The sequence below is a fragment of the Alternaria ventricosa genome (assembly GCF_023758065.1).
Source record: "Alternaria ventricosa strain BMP 2768 chromosome Unknown scaffold_24, whole genome shotgun sequence".
In the NCBI taxonomy this organism is placed as follows: Eukaryota; Fungi; Ascomycota; class Dothideomycetes; order Pleosporales; family Pleosporaceae; genus Alternaria; species Alternaria ventricosa.
Genome location: NW_026055704.1, coordinates 147114 through 161338, shown reverse-complemented (window position 1 = coordinate 161338; position 14225 = coordinate 147114). Strand labels below are relative to the sequence as shown.

The 14225-nt window shown below is 52.5% G+C and overlaps 5 protein-coding genes across 5 annotated transcripts; 3 read left to right on the top strand and 2 right to left on the bottom strand.

Annotated features, from left to right (window-relative positions):
* Positions 1 to 224: 224 nt before the first annotated feature.
* Positions 225 to 1722, top strand: J4E93_009765 (uncharacterized protein; the record flags this gene model as incomplete). Its single annotated transcript, XM_049347654.1, has 3 exons — positions 225 to 553; positions 980 to 1323; positions 1436 to 1722. The coding sequence occupies 3 exons, from the start codon at positions 225 to 227 to the stop codon at positions 1720 to 1722; spliced, it is 960 nt and encodes a 319-aa protein (XP_049195155.1).
* Positions 1723 to 2829: 1107 nt separating this feature from the next.
* On the bottom strand, positions 2830 to 4485 carry J4E93_009764 (uncharacterized protein; the record flags this gene model as incomplete). The annotated part of the gene is made up of 1 exon (XM_049347653.1): positions 2830 to 4485. The coding sequence occupies one exon, from the start codon at positions 4483 to 4485 to the stop codon at positions 2830 to 2832; it is 1656 nt and encodes a 551-aa protein (XP_049195154.1).
* A 309-nt stretch (positions 4486 to 4794) lies between these two features.
* J4E93_009763 (uncharacterized protein) lies at positions 4795 to 6240 on the top strand (the record flags this gene model as incomplete). The annotated part of the gene is made up of 4 exons (XM_049347652.1): positions 4795 to 4831; positions 4878 to 4936; positions 4986 to 5442; positions 5492 to 6240. 4 exons carry the CDS (start codon positions 4795 to 4797, stop codon positions 6238 to 6240), a joined length of 1302 nt encoding a protein of 433 aa, XP_049195153.1.
* A 651-nt stretch (positions 6241 to 6891) lies between these two features.
* On the top strand, positions 6892 to 10485 carry J4E93_009762 (uncharacterized protein; the record flags this gene model as incomplete). Its single annotated transcript, XM_049347651.1, has 5 exons — positions 6892 to 8299; positions 8347 to 8606; positions 8656 to 9465; positions 9518 to 10000; positions 10060 to 10485. The coding sequence occupies 5 exons, from the start codon at positions 6892 to 6894 to the stop codon at positions 10483 to 10485; spliced, it is 3387 nt and encodes a 1128-aa protein (XP_049195152.1).
* Positions 10486 to 11855: 1370 nt separating this feature from the next.
* On the bottom strand, positions 11856 to 12743 carry J4E93_009761 (uncharacterized protein; the record flags this gene model as incomplete). The annotated part of the gene is made up of 2 exons (XM_049347650.1): positions 11856 to 12280; positions 12347 to 12743. 2 exons carry the CDS (start codon positions 12741 to 12743, stop codon positions 11856 to 11858), a joined length of 822 nt encoding a protein of 273 aa, XP_049195151.1.
* Positions 12744 to 14225: the final 1482 nt, after the last annotated feature.

Here is a 14225-nt window from a genome sequence, read left to right as displayed (position 1 = left end):
ATTCTACCTTCTATGTCACAACCTCTTGGTATTATTTCATTACGCTCCCATTCCTTCCACTACCACCACGATCTTTCAGCTGGTCAGCTGGCGCCCTTCGCGTCGGCTATTCGATTGATCTGGAGGCACAGCGGTGAGTTACTTTGGTTTCGACAGAATCTCTAGCCTTTGTCCTCCGCTGACCATCATAGTACTTGCGCAGAGACCATAGACTAGACGGAGCTATGGCTCATCCGTCTGCGTCTAGCCAAGACGGCGATACAAACACCACGACGAAGGATACTTCCCGCCCACCCCACCAGCCAAGGAATGGGAGTCGAGCGACACCGGCCCCAGATACGGATGCAGTCCAACCGACCGGGCCCCGAAGACAGGTCACTACCCCAACAACTTCTGCGGTGAGCTTTATCAAGTCGTCTACAACTGAGGTCGACGCACTGTCTGGCGCCGCCGCCGCCATCGAAGCGACCTCCGCGCAGCATCGACCGAGTCGAGAAAGCAAGCAAAGCGAGCAGCTATACAAGGACGACCCTGACATGTATGACAACAGCCGGTATTCTGGTATACATCAAGATGAAGATGACAACTTTCCGGACTCTTCCGCCTCTGATTCAGAAAGTGGGTACGAGGAATTGTCAAAGCGGAGGGCTCGTAGGTATCCCGTGAAGGAACATATGTGGGAGGTCAAGCCCATGAAGTCGCGCCTCGATCGCCTCAAAATTCGAGTTCGACATATAATTCTCGCGCCAGATCCTCAACAAGCACGCGACCCAGGCGCCGCGAAAGGTGTCCCGACGCATAACGGCCTCTTATCGAACGAGCGTCGGCCCATGACCATCATGAAACTTCACATGGACGGAGAAAATGTACCGGAATACGCGACTTGCTTACGTCACTATACTTACAAGAAGCGTGGTCCTTTCAAAAAGCCACTCTCTGAAAGGAACAAACTGTTTCGACTCCTCGACAATGAGTATAGTCATGACGGTCGAGGCCCTACTGTGAACGAACCGGTCTACGGGGTGTTTCACGACCGCCCCATTGACCGTCAGGCGTACATCAACGGCGCAGAAGTGGTGCAAATTCGACTGACGGTTGCAGTACAGATCATTGGGGAAATTCAGCCGGGCAGCTGGGCACGCTTGGATACATTCTCCAAAGAGCAAGGGGAAGAGTCAGTCGAGGAGGTATACAGGCAGTTCCCTGAAATACGTCAACAGGCGGCACAGCAAGCAAGTTTGAACCGCTCAACAAACGTTGAAAGACAGCAGCAAGACCAGCAGAGAGTAAACAACGTCGCCGGACCTTTCCAGGGCGTTCAAGGTACGCGACCGTCTATGCCAATTCAACTCCTTTGCTACTTGACAGCGCCGGCCATACACTGATCTTACTCACTTATAGACATCCCCCACTACCTCGACAATACAGTTCCAAGAGATCGAGACGGCCCTCCACCTCGCCGCCGATCACGTTCCCCATTACAAGACGAGTCCAGCCGCCCCTCGAAAGCACCGCGAACTCGATCGCCGCCGCGCGGACCCCGTTCCCATCAAGAGCAGTACATGTACGGAGACTATTACCATAGAGACTCAACTCGTGCTTCAGGCCATTCGAGTCGGAGACCAGCAATGGTTGATGACTATGTGCGGTCTTATGAGAGCGACACCTTTGCTCTTCCTCGACAAGACAACACTGTTCGCCGGCACCATACTAGACGTCTAGACCATCAAGACCGGGATTCTCGATCGAGGGAATGGGCTTCACGAAATCAAAGCAGAGATACGCGAGACACACGCCTACAGTCGAGCAAGCGCCGGAGCGGCAGTCATGGATACTAGGAGAGTGGCTTGCAAGAAATACTGAAGCGGCCGTGAAGAGGCTTTGGTGATTGGTACGACGTGCTGACGATTTCACGGACAGGATCTTACTGCTTAATCTTGATGCAGGATTTGGGTGTTGTATTGGTGTACGTTCCACCATGTAGTCTTGGCGCGGGTTATGGGGCTTTTCACGGGTATATGGCTCACTGTTCAGCGAGTGTCTGAGCATCCTGTGTTTAACATAGTATCTGGCAGATCTATAATACATCATGATAAAAACGGGAATACTGAAGTTCATTACCTGTGCATCTGCGACGAGGCGAAGCCTACCGAGCCGTCTTCTTCTACCTAGTTATGCCCTCGTTCTTTGAGAAGTAGCCATTACTACTACAAGAATCAGATCGCGCACCTGAGCTAGAACCGTCCTAATTCTAAAACGGCTCTACAACTTCTTCAGGTAATGCTCTATTCCTTCTCTTCGTCTTGTAGACTTTTACATCGTTACTACCCATCGCTACAAAAGCTACGGGCTGATGTTGCGTATCCTCCTTAACTATCTTCCGCAACAGCAACAGACTCTGATATCGTGAGTCTACACATCTGCTCAGACACCACAGCATCTGCAGGAGATGGCAATTCTCCCGTATTCATTTGTGGATGGTTGATTGAGACAGTCGCTGACAACAAATGCGCAATTCGTCAGGAGAACTTGAACGCCAGGCTGTACACCTTTGCAAAATACACTAGGTGTAGCGCTTACTGGACTGCGGAATCCTCCGGGAATCTGTCTGTTGCTGCAGAGGGAGGTCAAGGAGACTGCTGGAATTACTCAGTTCCCAGTAACATGGGTATCGTTAAGCCTTGCGAAGGCGCAAAACGTTGTTCCCGAAAGGTTACATACGTATATCAGCCCAAACATGACCTCAAGTAGAAAGATGTGGTGCTGTCCTGTACAGTCATAACTCGTTTCTTCTACAGTATTGTTACACTTCAATAATTACACATCCTTCTAATTAACACCCAACCCCAACCTCTTCAGCGTCTCCTCCCTACCCAGAATAACGAAGATATCATACAACCTCATGCCCTGCTCCTGGCCTGTAACCGTCTTCCTCAGATAATGATACACGTCCTTCGCCCCCTTCTTCCCTTCTGGCCTTCCGTCAATCATCTCATGCACCTTCTGCATCAAGTTCTCTTTATTCCAGTCCTTCTCTTCAAGCTGCGCTAGCATCTGTGCGCGCATGGGTATATCGGAAGTCGTCGACATGGGCGGTTGTTTGTCGAAAGGACGTAAAGGGGTGAAGAAGAAGGAGTTGCGGTACAGGAACTCGTTTGCGTTTGTGTAGTTTTCTGCGTCGGCGGTTATGATGGAGCGGATGTAGTCGTCGGGGAAGGGGCTTCTGATTATAGACTTCCAGTCTTGGTAGGGCGAATCGGGGGAGGTGAGGAGGCGCGAGACGTTGCGGACCATTTCTTCGAGGGGTGGGCCGCCGGTCGAGGCGCGTTGCAGGGCGTGCTTGCGTTGGAGGAATTGCATTTTGCCGAATGTGACGGTGGTGTTGCCTTTTGTGAATTTGAGGCTGAAGTTATCAATTAGTGTCTTCAGGTCCATGACATCGCTCTTTTCCTTGTGGCTCCAGCCTAGTAGCGCGGCGAAGTTTGTGAGGGTCTCGGGGAAGATTTCCATCTCCTTGAAGGCGGTGATGTCGGTGTCGAAGTTTCGCTTGCTGAGCTTGTTGCCGTTTTCGTCGACGAGGAGGCCGACGTGGGCGAACTCTGGGGGTGTCCACCTGAAGGCTTGGTACATGGCGATGTGCTTTGGGGTGCTGGGCATCCATTCGCTTCCGCGGATTACGTGCGTGATCTTCATGAGATGGTCGTCTACTACGTTTGCGAGATGGTATGTGGGGAGGCCGTCGGATTTGAGCAGAATCGGGTCTTCGTATGCGGATTCGGTGACATGGCCGCGTCGCTTGAGAGGCCTGAAGGTGCCGTAGATGCGGTCCTTGTATGTCGGGTACTGGTCTGGGACTTTGAGACGTATGGTATGCGATTCGCCCTTGTGCGCTCTTTCGTCACTCTCTTCCTTGGATATCGCGGGCGGGGCGCATGTGCGGTCGTAGTCGGTTGCGATGCCGAGCTTGTGTCTGTGTTCCGCCAACGCGTTCAAGCGCTCGGAAGAACAGAAACAGCGGTATGCGTGGCCTGATTCCAGAAGCTGATGCGCGTATTCCCTGTATATCGCGCTCCTCTCTGACTGCTTGTATGGTCCATATGGACCCCCAACCTCTGGCCCTTCATCCCATTGCAGTCCTGCCCATCGTAGATCGTCAAAGAGTCGCTGCTCGGCGTCGGGTATTGTGCGTTTCTGGTCTGTATCTTCTATCCGGAGAAGGAATTGGCCGCCCGTCCGTTTCGCGAGGAGGTAATTGAACAGCGCCGTCCGGAGTGACCCAAGATGGAGGTAGCCGGTTGGTGAAGGCGCAAAACGCGTCCGTGCGGGAGATGTTGGTACGGCGGACTTTGCATCGGCTTTAGCTGTGTTTTCCTTGATGAAGTGGGTGTTCGAAGAGATCGGACGTCGCGAAGCGCGTGAGATGCGAATTAAACACGACCGGCACGTGTATTCGGACAGTCGTGGGCGGAGTAGGGAAAACGACATGGCGGTGTTGATGCGACGCAAAGGGTTCGAGTTCGCGGGCGAAAATGACGTGCAGGGATTCGACGTTAGTGGGGGCGGCGCCTGCTAACAATTTGGCCCGCATTACCTGCCTGCGATCGACAAATCTGGAGAAACTTTGTTGCCTTCACTCCCACTGGACGAGGCTCTTTACGTCGCTGTATCTCGCTTTATTCTTGTACATACTTTGCGCCACTTTGTCTGCTTCCCAATTACCCACGCCCAACCCAACAACGACAACACAAAAGTTTGTACTTCCGAATCTACTACGACACGACTCTCACTAACACGATGCCACCTCCAGTGGATGAAGAAATCGACCTCTACGGTAAGCATACCCGCATGAGCGCTAGGGCCATTACTAACGCGAACAGAGGTCCTCGAGATCGAAAAGGGCGCGAGCAAGATCGAGATCAAGAAGGCATACCACAAGGTTCGTAAGCAACAACAACGCAAGGGCGACCCCATTCTGACCCGGACAGGCTGCGCTAGCACATCACCCCGACAAGGTCGCAGAAGATGACCGCGCAGAGGCCGAGACTCGCTTCAAGGCCGCGAAACAAGCCTACGAGATCCTCTCCGACGATGACAAGCGACATATGTACGACACCCACGGCATGGCTGCCTTCGACCCGTCCCGAGGCGGTATGGGCGGCGAAGGCCCGGACATCGACGACATCTTTGCGCAAATGTTCGGCGGAATGGGCGGATTTGGCGGAATGCCTGGAATGGGCGGCATGGGAGGCATGCCCGGTGGACGAAACGTGCCACGGAAAGGACGATCGGTAGAGCAGGAGTACGAGGTCAGCCTGGAGGAGCTGTACAAGGGCAAGACGACCAAGTTCTCCAGCACCAAGAACATTATCTGCAACATGTGCAAGGGCAGTGGAGGCAAGCAGGGCGCTAAGAGCAACTCTTGTGCTGTCTGTAACGGACGCGGTAGGCCGCTCTCTCATCTCGCAGTAGTCCAGTATACTAATTTTCCTAGGTGCCAAGCAAGTCCTCCGCCAGGTCGGCCCCGGCCTCGTCACTCAAGAGACCGTTCCTTGCGGCAACTGCTCAGGTTCTGGCCAGGTCATCCCCGAGAAGCATCGCTGCAAGAAGTGTAAAGGAAAGAAGGTTGTGGAAACCAGAAACGTCCTCGAACTTTACATCCCCCGTGGTGCGCGACAAGGCGAGCGCATAGTACTTGCAGGAGAAGCAGACCAAGTACCCGACCAGGAACCAGGCGACATCATCTTCACGCTCACAGAGACACCACACGATGTCTTCGAGCGCGCAGGTGCAGATCTGAGGGCCGAGCTAAAGGTCAGCTTGGTGGAGGCTTTGACTGGCTTCAACCGAGTGGTCATCACTCATCTCGACGGACGGGGTCTCAAGCTCAACGTACAACAACCAGACGGCAACGTCCTGAGACCAGGACAAATCCTCAAGATCGAAGGTGAGGGTATGCCTATCAAGCGCAGCGACGCTCGTGGCGATCTCTACCTAGTAGTCGACGTCGAATTCCCCGAGGACGGCTGGCTGAAGAACGACGCCGCGGTACAGAAGCTGCGGGACGCGCTACCACAGGACGACAAGCCGGAAGAAAAGCACGAAGAGGTGGAAGAGGTAGACGTCGAATGGGACGCCGACATGGAGGACTACGGCGCTGGCAGCGGAGACCCACGCGCAGGTGGTGCTGAGTGGGAAGACGATGATGAGGAGGCTGAGGGTCCTCAATGTGCGACACAGTAGAAGGTCGCATGGTATGATTGACGAATGCATGTCTTGGCGTTGGGAGGGCGACGTTCATTCCGTATTTATACACGCGCGGAGCCGTCGCGGTTATAGATTGGCTTGCATGGCCGATAGGGCTTATTCATTTGTTACAGCATCATGCGAGAGGCTGGTTGTACAGCTTCCTCTTTGTCCTTTTCGTGTCTAGCGCTGAAACAAACGATGAGTTCCGGAAGAGTTCTAGATGGAAGGAGCGAATTGTCACCAGGTTCGTGGAGTTCCACACCCCTCAGAATGCGCTTCAATACCACTCACTGTCTCAGCTAACCGCCGATGTCGCAGTAACACTGCTTCAAGAATGAGTACAATGCTTACACGCTCCCGGCAACTATGTCTCATAGCACCGTGGAGGCCGATTGTGGCAACGAGACATGCTTGATACATGATTGTAGCGCTTTCAAGTCACATCGCGAACAACAAGCATTTGGTCGATGCTTGAGCCAGCAGAGCAAGCAAGACTGACATGGATATAGGAACAGCACCATTCGCTCCATGTGTGCTTCGATATCGCTCGAGCACATCAGCCTTGGTCAATCTTCTTTACCCCTAGCATTCGATATTTAGAGTTTCTTCGACAAAAGTACAAACAGCCTTCTCGCATAAGCCAGCATGGCCCCGAAAACGAAGAAGATCGAGGACTTACTCACGCCGGAACAGATGCGACTCATCGAAGATCACATGGATGACGACCCATGCATCTTGTGTGGGGAGCGGCATCCTGAGAAAGACGGCAAAGCGCATGCCTGGCTCTGCCCGAAGATCAAAAACCCAGTGTCGTCTATGGCTTGGATCAACAAGAACATCACGCCTCAGAAGGATGTCGTTTACGCGAGGTCCTACATCGGTATACTACAAAAGCGCGGTCGCATTCTCTCACAGACTTCCGAACAGCTTAGAGTTCCCCCAGAGCAGGAGGCACCGGCCGCCCAGGTTCCAGACTCCTCCGAGCCGGCAGAAGAGCAAAGCGGACAAGCCTCAGCCCCAGCCCAAGACGCGCAAACCGAACCCGACGTTACCGAGGAAGAAAAAGCCGAGGCACTTCGGGCAGTTGATCAGAAGGAGGAAGCTCTGAAAAAGGGCGAGTCAAGAATCCTGTCGCAATATCCCCAGCAGAAAGGCTCATGCGGAACCATCACTGATGGTGTCAAGACTGAGGTCACAACCAACTTCTTCAAGATTGGCATCGACGAGAAGACGACCTTCTACGAATACCAGATCCTGGATCTTCCTGTCGGACAGAACAAGAAGAAACTGGAAAAGCTCGTTCGTGCCATGATGGACCGTGTGGACATTTTGCGGAACAACAAAGATTCTCTCGCTACGGACAACATCTCCACCATCATTTCCTGGAAGAAACTGCATGATCAAGAAGACGACGAGAAATTCACGGGCCCTCACAAGATACCGGACGGACGTCGCGACGGCACCAGTGTAGATCGCGAGCTCAAGTTGAAGTTTCTTCGTGAAGTTGACTTCAGCAAGCTACGTGAGTATGTTGGCGGTCACATGGACAAGTCTCACCTCTGGGACTCCAGCGTCGAGGTCAAGGCCCTGAATATTCTGATATCAAAGAGCTTGAACACTGACGAGGTCATACGCATCGGCGCAAACAAGTTCTTCGTCACTGGCAGAAAACAGTATCTCTCACCATCTCTTATGACAATGCAAGGATATTTCTACACCATCAAGCCTCTCCAAGCTGGCATCGTTCTCAATGTCAACTATGGAACCAGTGCTTTCTATCGCTCCCAGACTGTCGACGAGTTCCTCAAAGATACCGAGACCTTTTCCAACGAGAGGGCTAGGTGGGCGGCACTCAATGCTCTACGAGTCGAGATTAGATACGGCCGCGGAAAGGACCCGAAAGGTCGTCAACGAGACTGGAACGATGTCTCAGGACGAGAAAAGACCGTCTCGGGTACAAGTAGAGAGACTCCCCTCAAAGATCTTAAGTTCGATAAGAAGATGCCCGACGGAAGTACGAAGAAAAAAGAAGTACTGAAGTACTTGAAAGAGGGTAAGCTATACCTTTCTACTATTTTGACGGTGTGTTAACCACGTTAGCCTACCCCAAAGAGTTCAAAAACGAAACAGGCGCCCTTCCCGGTATCAATCTTGGTACTCCAAGCGACAAAGAGTGGTTTGCTGCTGGTAAACTTCAGATTCTTCGCCACCAGATCTATCGTCGCCCCGTCCCTGACCACCTTACCGACACTATGCTGAAGCGAGCGGCTCTGACACCTAAAGAAGGTGTTCCACTGATCGAGAATGTCTTCGACTTTCTCAAGATCAAGCAAGCTCTTGGTTCAGACAGCGTGACATTCGTAAGTTAAGAACCAATACGTCCTGCTATCCCGACTAACCTTATTCTAGGCTGATTGCCAACCCCTCACTATCGTTCCCGAACTTCTGAACATCGACAGCACCACTATGCGTTATCCTTCCATCATATACGGTGCTAATAAGAAGAAAGATCTCTACAACGAACACGTGGGTAAAGGCAAATTTGGCGAAACACCCCGTTGGACATTAAAGGATTGCGAATTTCTCGAGTCCGGCCCTACGGTAAGTGCTGGTGTTCAGGTGTATCTGCTTACCACATCAGAGACCAGTACTCTCCAAGCAACTTTGAAAGAGCTACTGCAACGGTACAACATTGGCGGCAACAACAAGGACAGCAAGTTTTTGGTAACACGACGAGACTTACTGAACTTCGAATTTGACCAGCTGCATCAAGCTCTCCGGTACGTCAAGGAGACATTCAATGAGGGACGCAAGAAGATCGTTGTTCTCTTGCTCCCAAAGCCAGACAGACAGGCCTATCAGTTCTTCAAAGATCTAGCGGACCGCGAATTTGGACTCCACGCGGTGTGCATCACTGAACCCAAAGTCTTCGCAGATGCTGCAAAGGTTGAACAATACCTCGGCAACGTCATGATGAAGGTCAATCTGAAATGCGAAGGCATCAACCACTCAGCTGGTGATAGCGTGGCACACTTCGAGCAGTCGCTTCAGCATCGACTCAAGGATACCATGCTTCTTGGTGCCGATGTCACACATCCATCGCTAGTCTCCATCGATGGTTGCCCTTCCATTGCCGCGCTTGTTGGGTCCGTGGACGAATATGGTGGCAAGTTCCTTGGATCCATGCGCCTCCAAAACCCGGATAGAACAGACCGCGAGGTAAGCAAGAGAAACCTTGACCAACTCGCATCGCTTTAGCTAACCCTGACAGATCATTCAAGAGGTCGAATCAATGACAGTGGAGCGTCTACGAGCCTACTATGACTACCCTATTAAGCCCAAGAACGCCCCTACACCCAAACCACGACTGAAGCTACCTACGAAAATGGTATACTACCGAGACGGCGTGAGCGAAGGTCAGTTCGGCAAGGTCGTTGAGCAAGAAGTGCGCGCCATCAAGAGCGCTTTTGAGAAAGTCAAGAAAGAGAAGAAGTGGAAAGGGGACTTAAAACTCACCTCTATCATCGTCACCAAACGCCACCACACACGCTTCTATCCCACGAAAGAAGAAGACAAGGAAGGCAAAGGTGGAAACTGCAAGCCTGGCACCGTCGTCGACACATCAGTCACATCTCCGTACTTCAAGGAGTTCTTCCTCCAGTCCCACAGCGGCCTACAAGGAACCACGAAACCAGCGCACTACTTCGTCATCCAAGATGATGTCGATTGGGACGTTGCAGAACTAGCTACCTTCGTAAGTCATCAACTGCACACCACAGACCTTCACAGAAATCGTTGCTAACCCACACGCAGACCCACCAACTCTCCTACACCTACGTCCGCGCCAGCTGCGGCGTCTCCTACGCCCCACCCGCCTACTACGCCGACCGCCTCTGCGAACGCGGCAGAATCTACCTTCGTTCTTTCCTCAACGGCGACACGGATGTAGCTGAAGAGCTCAAGAAGAAGAAGACTGATCTGGAGGACCGCCAACGCAAGATCAGACAGTCGATCTACAAGCCAATCAAGGAGCAGACCAAATCGTCTACTGGAGTCTGGCCGGCAAAGACTAGGAGAGAAGAGATTATGGAGCTGCTGCACAAGGATGACGTGGTGAAGATGTGTAAGAAATGGGCGTTGGAGGAGGCGGCGAAGGTTTGGGGAAAATGGACTGGGGCGGATGCGGAGAGGAAGAATCCTTGGAATAAGGCGCTGGATAATACGATGTTTTGGATGTAGGTGGTTGCCAGGCGGGGTCTTAGTGGCATTTTCCGATGGTGCTGACGAGATGGTGGGGTTAGGCTGGCCCTCTTTTTCTTTGTGTCTTGCATTTGCCTTACCTTTTCTTTCTGTTTCTAGCGCCTTCGCTTAGTACACTCTTTGCAATAGACTAGATTGGGTTGCATCAACATTACTCTTGTATCGTTATGTTATTGGTTCGTGTGCAGTTAACGCCACGGATTTCAGGGGAAATCTTCGCCGTAGCCGCATCCTCGTATGTTCCACGGTCACTGTTAGCGGTACACAAGTCCTGCAACGCCACAAGCCATGCGTGGACGCTAATTTAGGACACGCACATAAACGCCTCGCGCATTCTCATTGGTCCGCTCGCAAAATCACGTGCACAGTGGATCTTCTCCTTGGAAACGACTAAGTCAGGTGGGTCGCTTGAGCACCGTTGACCAACCAGCGTCCGATGCGCAAGGGCGCTATCCCGGAAGAGGTAATGTACGAAGGTGTGGCCTGTGCGCATGTAAGATAACGGCAATAGAGGATGAAGGGATGAGGGCAAGGCAGTGTCTGGGTGGAGTCTATTGTTTTGGAACGGGGCTACGCGGCTGTTTGTTTAAGTGCTGTTGCCTGCTGTGAGGGTTTTGTTCTTTCACTTTCACTTTCACTTTTAGTCACTCGCTCACTTACTCACTGCCATATCTTGGGATATCCCGAGGTCATACTGGACGGCACTTCATCTATTTTTTGTTAGCATCTTCAGGGAAACAAACACAGCCATCTGGGGGCACTCTACATCCCCGCTCCGTCGTTTCTTCTACCTCTGTTTGGTTCCTTCACCGTTGTCACACGTCCGATATCCCATCCAGAGTGACAGAGATCGAAACGCTACCCACCATCCACCGCATCCACACTCTCATCGAAACCCCCAGCAACTACGTCCAGCTCCATCCAAGCCATGGCCTCCCCAATCACAACCGCAATCCTCCTCTTCGCGCTCCTCACCACCGCAACCGCCTCTCCCCTCACGAAGCGCGACGCCGGCTACGCGATCCCCGAAGGCGCCATCATCCTCCTCATCCTCTTCGGCGCGGGCCTGCTCGTCTGCATGGGCTACGCCATACACAAGACGTTTGGATTCCGAAGAAACCCTAATGAGTTCAGACATATGACCGCAGAACAACAAGAGTACATGGCCGAGGTGCGGGTCAGGAACATGCAAGGGCTGATGGTGGAGGGAGCGAGAAGCCAACGGGGTGGTCCACGACGGGGAGAGGTGGTGTATGATTAGATAGCGGGGGGGTATAAGGTCAGAGGGTTGGAAGCAGGTTGGTGTGAAGATGGGTAAGCATGCATTGGGTATCATATGTTTGGACTGCCTATCTCTCTTCGGCATACACCGGCGGCCTTTCTCCCCTCTCGTATTTCGGCACAGGATCTCTGTCTTCCACATTGCGTTCGTCTTGTACTACGTCTCCGAAGAAGACATCTGCGACGTCAACCCATAGAATCACTCGCTTCATGCCTGTCCTTGGACATCTTTCCACTTTGCCCATTCTACCTTCGTTCTTGCCAATCGCGCTGTTTATCGCGTGGACGAGATCTTCTCTTCGGATCTCTTCGTAGTCGTGGAACTCCAGGACGACTTGGTCTGCGTACGTGATGTCGGGGTTCGACCATGATGGGAGAGGTGCGTTCGGTGTGTACCTAATGGCGAAGAGATGGCGTGTGTATGTTGTGACGATGGTAGGGGGAGATCCTGGTGATGTGTTCTGCCGAATTGGTGTTGCTGTGTATCTGGCTTCTTGTAGTTTGTTAGTACTACTTCGCGTGTCATATGACCGTATCGGGGTTTATAGTGCATACTAACCAAATGAAGCCACGCCATCAATGACATCCTGTACCAGATCACCCGCCTTCTTCACCCTGGCATCTTGCGGTCCGAAGCCGCCATTCGCCATCGACATTTCGATCTCAATGCCACGGGGTCCTCCTCGTTGTCTTCGTTTTCTGCGGACGGCTTCGGTTGCCCATATTTCCATCAGCTTCGTCCTCCGGCTTCCACCGCGGTCCTTGCGGTTCGCATGTTCCACATCCTCGCGGGATCGAATCTCAGTGATGTATGCCGACTCTGCGGGGTGGTGATCGACACGGTGCCCCCATGCAGCGAAATCACGGGCTATGAAAGGTACAGTCGTCAAAAAAGGGCGATTATGTTGCGTAGTGTGGATAAGGTAAACCTTTGCGCCTTGAGATACGGTCGACATATTTAAGACAAGTTTGAGATGATGATTGCAATGTCTGTATCGGAACGACCGTCTTTATACAAAGCTGGACAAAAGATGAAGACTTTAGAAAAGGCCAAAAAAAATCTGTTTTGTTTCATACTCTCACACAGACAGCGTGTTTGACATCCCCACGACACCACTGCAGCGCAGTGCGGCCGGCATGTCAAGGCGTCATGGTCAGAGCGCTCGGTGAAGTGAGGCGTTTCAGCACACAGCGCAGACCTATCTTTGGGCTCTCAAACGGCCATCACGACAGTAGCTGAACACGCAACGGCCGCAGCTGGGTGCGCGCGCCACGATAGAAGCCCAAATTGGAGGTTGGCTGAGCGTGCACGATAGCACGTTAAACCAAATGTCGGTCTGACATAGCGACAGTGCTGAAATGGCGTGCTTGTCTGAGAGGCGAATAGGAGATGGGAGCTGCCCAGCTGCCATGTGTTAGACGTTACTGCGTGCGCTAAACTTTCAGCTTCTAACAGGGCTGCAGGGTACCCATGGCGCTATCTATTCTTCTCGCGCGACGAATCCGGAGATGGCTCCTCAGCCTCCTTCCCCGCGTCTACCGGATTGAGGTGCGACAACCAGTCAGCCACGATCGTCCTCATGTCGCGACTAATGCATCTTCCAGCGTGCGTGTAACACAACGATCTTTTTCGGGATTGCGAAAGTTACAATCGTTCCTGGGATTGCGAAAGTTACCGGCTTCTAGAAGTTCGGCGTGGAATTTGGAATGCCACGCGATTTAGGGCTGTTAGATCATTAGCATCGACCGCACGGACTCGCATGGCATCCTTGACATGCCTCTTGAATCGCTGCATCACATTTTCAATCTTATCAGGGAAGAGGCTGCCACGATAGGGCTGTCATGTTTCTGTGTTCGACCTGGATATGGGGCGACCTCAACGCAATGGCACGAACAACATTCGTGTCTAAAGCGCAGAAGCTTATTCGCACGCGCCCCATGGCTACTACACACGTCCAGCGCAGTGTTTCGGCACATTTCACGATCTCGTAGATTGCCACGATCCACGATCTCCGATCTCTTCACATTGCTCGTTATACGCTCCCCCTCTTCACAGAGTCCACACATCATGTCCGCTGCAAGCACTTGCCAAAGCTCGCGCTCCTCATGCCCGCACGCACACCACCCCTACAACAATGCTCACCTACATCCACCATCCAGCAGGCCCAGTCGTAATCCGCACAACGCAGTCCTCCATCGCGCTGTGCTACCAGGAACGCGGCTGGCTAACTACATCATCATTTACCCAAGTCGTGCGCGACCATCCAGAATGGCAGTGCACACCCATCTTCCCCACATCTATTACGTCGACTCCGTCTACTGAGCCTGAAGAGAGCATATTCGCACGTATAACTTCCACAATCCTATCCTCACTCAGCGCCACCATAGCCGTAGTACCGAGTTATGCACCCACAGGAGTGCAGAGTATCGCGCCTCTA